Below are 3,777 nucleotides of genomic sequence, written 5' to 3'. Positions count from 1 at the left end.
TTTTCAATCACTCCTGGAAAAGGGGACCGAAAAGACCCCTTTAATGAGTCGGTTGAGGGTTAAAGTTACATACCAAAATATTCCTCGATATTTTATCAGTAAAAGCAATGATTTCAAGAAATCATAATTCGAAAATTATTAAAATCCTAGAAAAGGGGGAATATTGCCCCGCCATTTTTGGTTACCTCCCGACGTAAACTTTCAAAACGCCGATACACGTGTCTTCCTTTTTTAGCCCCTCTTTCATAATCTGTTGGAATTTCCCGGTAATTATCAAAAAAATTCAAAATTTGTCGCACAGTGTTATTGTTTCCAGGGCCACAAAAGCGCGGATTAAAAAATAATGTTTTTTTCAAGGATTAACATAGGGTGGGGGTTTTTATACCCTACACAACTATGTTGTCAGGGTATTATAGCTTTGAGCAGCCCCAAGAGTTTGTAACGACGCGAAAAATTGCTCCTAGACCCACCTTTAAGTATACCGATCGTCATATCCCCACCAATTGAATCGATCTAGACATGTGTGCCCGTCCGTCCGTCTGTCCATTATAATTTGTAAACACGATACACAGGCCGCAGTTATGGGCCAATCTTCACGAAATTTTGCATGTAGGGTGGGTTCTATCCAAAGAAGACCTCTATTGCTTTTGGTAAAGATCGGTTAATATTTAAGGGATGAAATGGACCAAAAACTTTATTTTTGTCTGATTTTCGGGTCGCTCCAGAGGCCGCAATTATGGCCTAAACATCGAAGGGGAAGGGGTGAAATGGATCGGGCCAAAGAATATGCATGCCTATTTTGATAAAGGTCCGTCAATATTTAGCGAGTCAAATGGACCCTGACTTTTGTGTGAAAAATTACAAAATTTGCATTCTATGGCGTATATATTTACTCCTGAAGGACATAGACCCGAGAAGTTGATAGTATATCCAAGAGGAGTGGTTGGCCTTTAACTTGATACCAATTATATTGTCGTATGTACTCGGATGTGAGAGTTACACTCAAATATTTACAGGTGCTTACGTATTCAGATATTATTTAGTAACACATTACCACATTATAGGACGGAAATATAGCGCTGATCGTTTTAAAATTTTTCACGAAGTTCCAATTATGGCCAAGGACAATGCCTGTAATTTTCGGTGATGATCAGATTAAAATTTTGGGATGAAGTGGACCGAAAACTGAATTTTTTGTGTGTTTTCTAGTCGAATATAAGCCGAACATCATAACACAACCCACCGTAAAGGGAACCTTGACAAGTAATTAGAAGGGCTGTACTGAATATTTATAATATTCGGAGAATGTGCTGTTGACCTCTAATCGGGCAAGTCGCGGCAAATATCACAAAATATTGCTCAGGCTCGGAATAAACCTACACAGAAAGTTAGTTCCGTGGTACATGTGTAGGGTATCGTATGGTCGGCCCCGTCCGAATATACTGCTCCGCTCAATGGTTTTAAATATTTTTCACGGATCAACGTACGAATTTTAGGTAATTTTAAGCGGGTATTTTTTATGCTGTAAGCCTCTTCACAAGAATAATTTTTAAAGCGATTTTGCATGGCCTTTCACAAACTGGGATATTAAAAGATGAAGCGTGTTTATAGAACCAATTAAATTTTATTCTTTTGATAATTGTATACATATGTTTTCAAGTGTCAATTATATACTTATTTGTGTACTTTATTATACGAATAACATACCAATTAATTTAGTAGAGATCTTACAAAAAATATTTGTATAGTCTCAAATTGTATATATTTCCCCAATAACCTGATAGCAAATAGTATTATTGCGTCTTTTATTATTCTCATCGTAGGCATATCCGTAACCCATCACTTTGTAACGCCCTTCAAGATTAGTAATTGATTCATAGCTGACATCGACAGTAAATGGTTCGTAGGAATAGTTATGCTTTAATAAAAAAAGAAGAACCCAGAAAAAAAAAAACAAAATACACAAACACTCACATTTCCCCATAAATAGATAGACTAACACCATAATTATTAACACATTTACGCCTTTCCTTGGGTATGTGTCTGGTCCAAACTTGATACCACAAGGATTTCGGATCAAATTGAACACTACAGAAATCCGTAATGGTCATCGAAAATGGTGTTGGCTGCCAACTACCACGTCGATAGTGATACATTTCACCACTTGCCTAGTGCGATTTTATCTATAAATCTATAAATCATGACTTCAGACCCCTACTCACCTCAATGCGATCCGTTGGTTGGACATCCCACAACAGGGTATGATTACCGGCCACACTCACAAATCCATCGGCATATTCCATTTCAATGAAGGTATTATCAACCACATCTATTACATTGAAGCTATTCGGTACATCGGGACATCCTTCGAACATCTCATCGTTTTCAAAGCGTGTTAACTTGATTGTTGTTTTAGTTAAAAGCTTCAATTAGATTTTTTATCAGTAAATTATAGTTAAGACGATCGACATGAATTATAGACGGGAACAAAAAATATCGAAGTATCCAAAAGATGTTATCTATCATTAGTGTGGATTTAAAAATAAATTAGGACCTTTATAAGCATGTATTTTCTCATAGACTTTTATAGGAGTGATTTTTTTAAAAAATACCAAACTGTAGAGACAACGGGATTGGGAATTTGATCTGGAACCTTGAAATCACACGTGGCCTTTGTAAAATGTTCCGTGAAGATGATATTAATCCCAAAAAGAACTAAAATATAAAATAACCTAAAATAAAAACACTTTGCTTTGAAAATGCCCCTAGGACATTGAAACGGGTGTACAAATAAGACGTATCCGCATTTTTATACCCTTTACCACACTGTGGTACAGGGTATTATGTCTTTGTGCATATGTTTGTAACAGGCAAAAGAAAACGAGATATACACATGGTTCCTAGAGTGATGTGTGTTAATCGGTTCAGATTTTGATATTGCTCCCACATATATATATATATATATATATGTCCGATTTTATGTAAATGGTCCACCAAAGTCCCTATATATCGTTCGATTTGCACAAAATTTGGCATAGAGTACTAAATTAATTATAAAATGATGAGTGGTAAGTTTCGGGAAAATCGGAGATTTAGATATATACTGTATGAAGTCTAGAGTGATGAGTGTTAAGTTTAGCGAAAGTCGGTTCTGATTTAGATATAGCTCCCATATATATTTTCTTTCGATTTTATTTAAATGGGGCACCAAAGTCCCTCTATATCACTCGATTTTGAACGAAATTTGGCATAGCACACTGAATTGAGTCTAAAATGATGAGTGGTAAGTTTCGAGAAAATCGGTTCAGATTATATATATTCGTCCGATTTTAGGTAAATAGTGCACCAAAGTCCTATATATCCTTCGATTTGCACGAAATTTGGCATAGCGTACTGAATTGAGTCTAGAATCATGTGTGGTAAGTTTCGGGACAATCGGTTCAGATTTTGATAGAGCTCCCACATACGCCTATGTATTCGTCCGATTTTACATAAATGGTGTTTGTCCGATTAACACGCAATTTTGCACAACATATCGATTTGAGACTTGAATGACGTTATTGCGTTCTGTTGAAATTGGTGCAGATGCAGCCATAGCTTCCATAGCTATTTCGAACCGGTGCCTGACTAAAATTTGTTCCATGTTACGCACACGACTCTAAATCTGCCAGAATGAAACGAAATTTATCATAGGTTACAGAAAGACATGATTATGTTCCATCGATCATGTGTACAATATACCCAAAGTGGTGAAGGGTATCATATAGTTGGTCTAGT

General features: G+C 36.3%; 1 protein-coding gene across 1 annotated transcript; it reads right to left on the bottom strand.

Moving 5' to 3' along the window:
• Positions 1-1,750: 1,750 nt before the first annotated feature.
• Positions 1,751-2,375, bottom strand: LOC133323880 (uncharacterized). The gene is made up of 3 exons (XM_061532782.1): positions 2,223-2,375; positions 2,001-2,168; positions 1,751-1,918 (listed from the first exon to the last, which is right to left on the bottom strand). The coding sequence occupies exons 1-3, from the start codon at positions 2,373-2,375 to the stop codon at positions 1,751-1,753; spliced, it is 489 nt and encodes a 162-aa protein (XP_061388766.1).
• Positions 2,376-3,777: the final 1,402 nt, after the last annotated feature.

Source organism: Musca vetustissima, unplaced genomic scaffold, assembly GCF_032173495.1.
Source record: "Musca vetustissima isolate MV318-11 ecotype Yass unplaced genomic scaffold, APGP_CSIRO_Mvet_v1 utg67438, whole genome shotgun sequence".
NCBI classification, from domain to species: domain Eukaryota; kingdom Metazoa; phylum Arthropoda; class Insecta; order Diptera; family Muscidae; genus Musca; species Musca vetustissima.
Note: the sequence above shows the minus strand (reverse complement) of the source record. Positions and strands in the feature narration are given on the sequence as shown.

What these genes read in the sequence shown, in the direction of transcription:
- LOC133323880 (XM_061532782.1), bottom strand. Translation starts at nt 2,375, where the DNA reads ATGTTCGAAGGATGTCCCGATGTACCGAATAGCTTCAATGTAATAGAT. An exon ending in AACCAACGGATCGCATTGAG is followed by an intron (nt 2,169 to 2,222) that starts GTGAGTAGGGGT and finishes AAATCGCACTAG; the next exon opens with GCAAGTGGTGAAATGTATCA. An exon ending in AATGTGTTAATAATTATGGT is followed by an intron (nt 1,919 to 2,000) that starts GTTAGTCTATCT and finishes TTTTTATTAAAG; the next exon opens with CATAACTATTCCTACGAACC.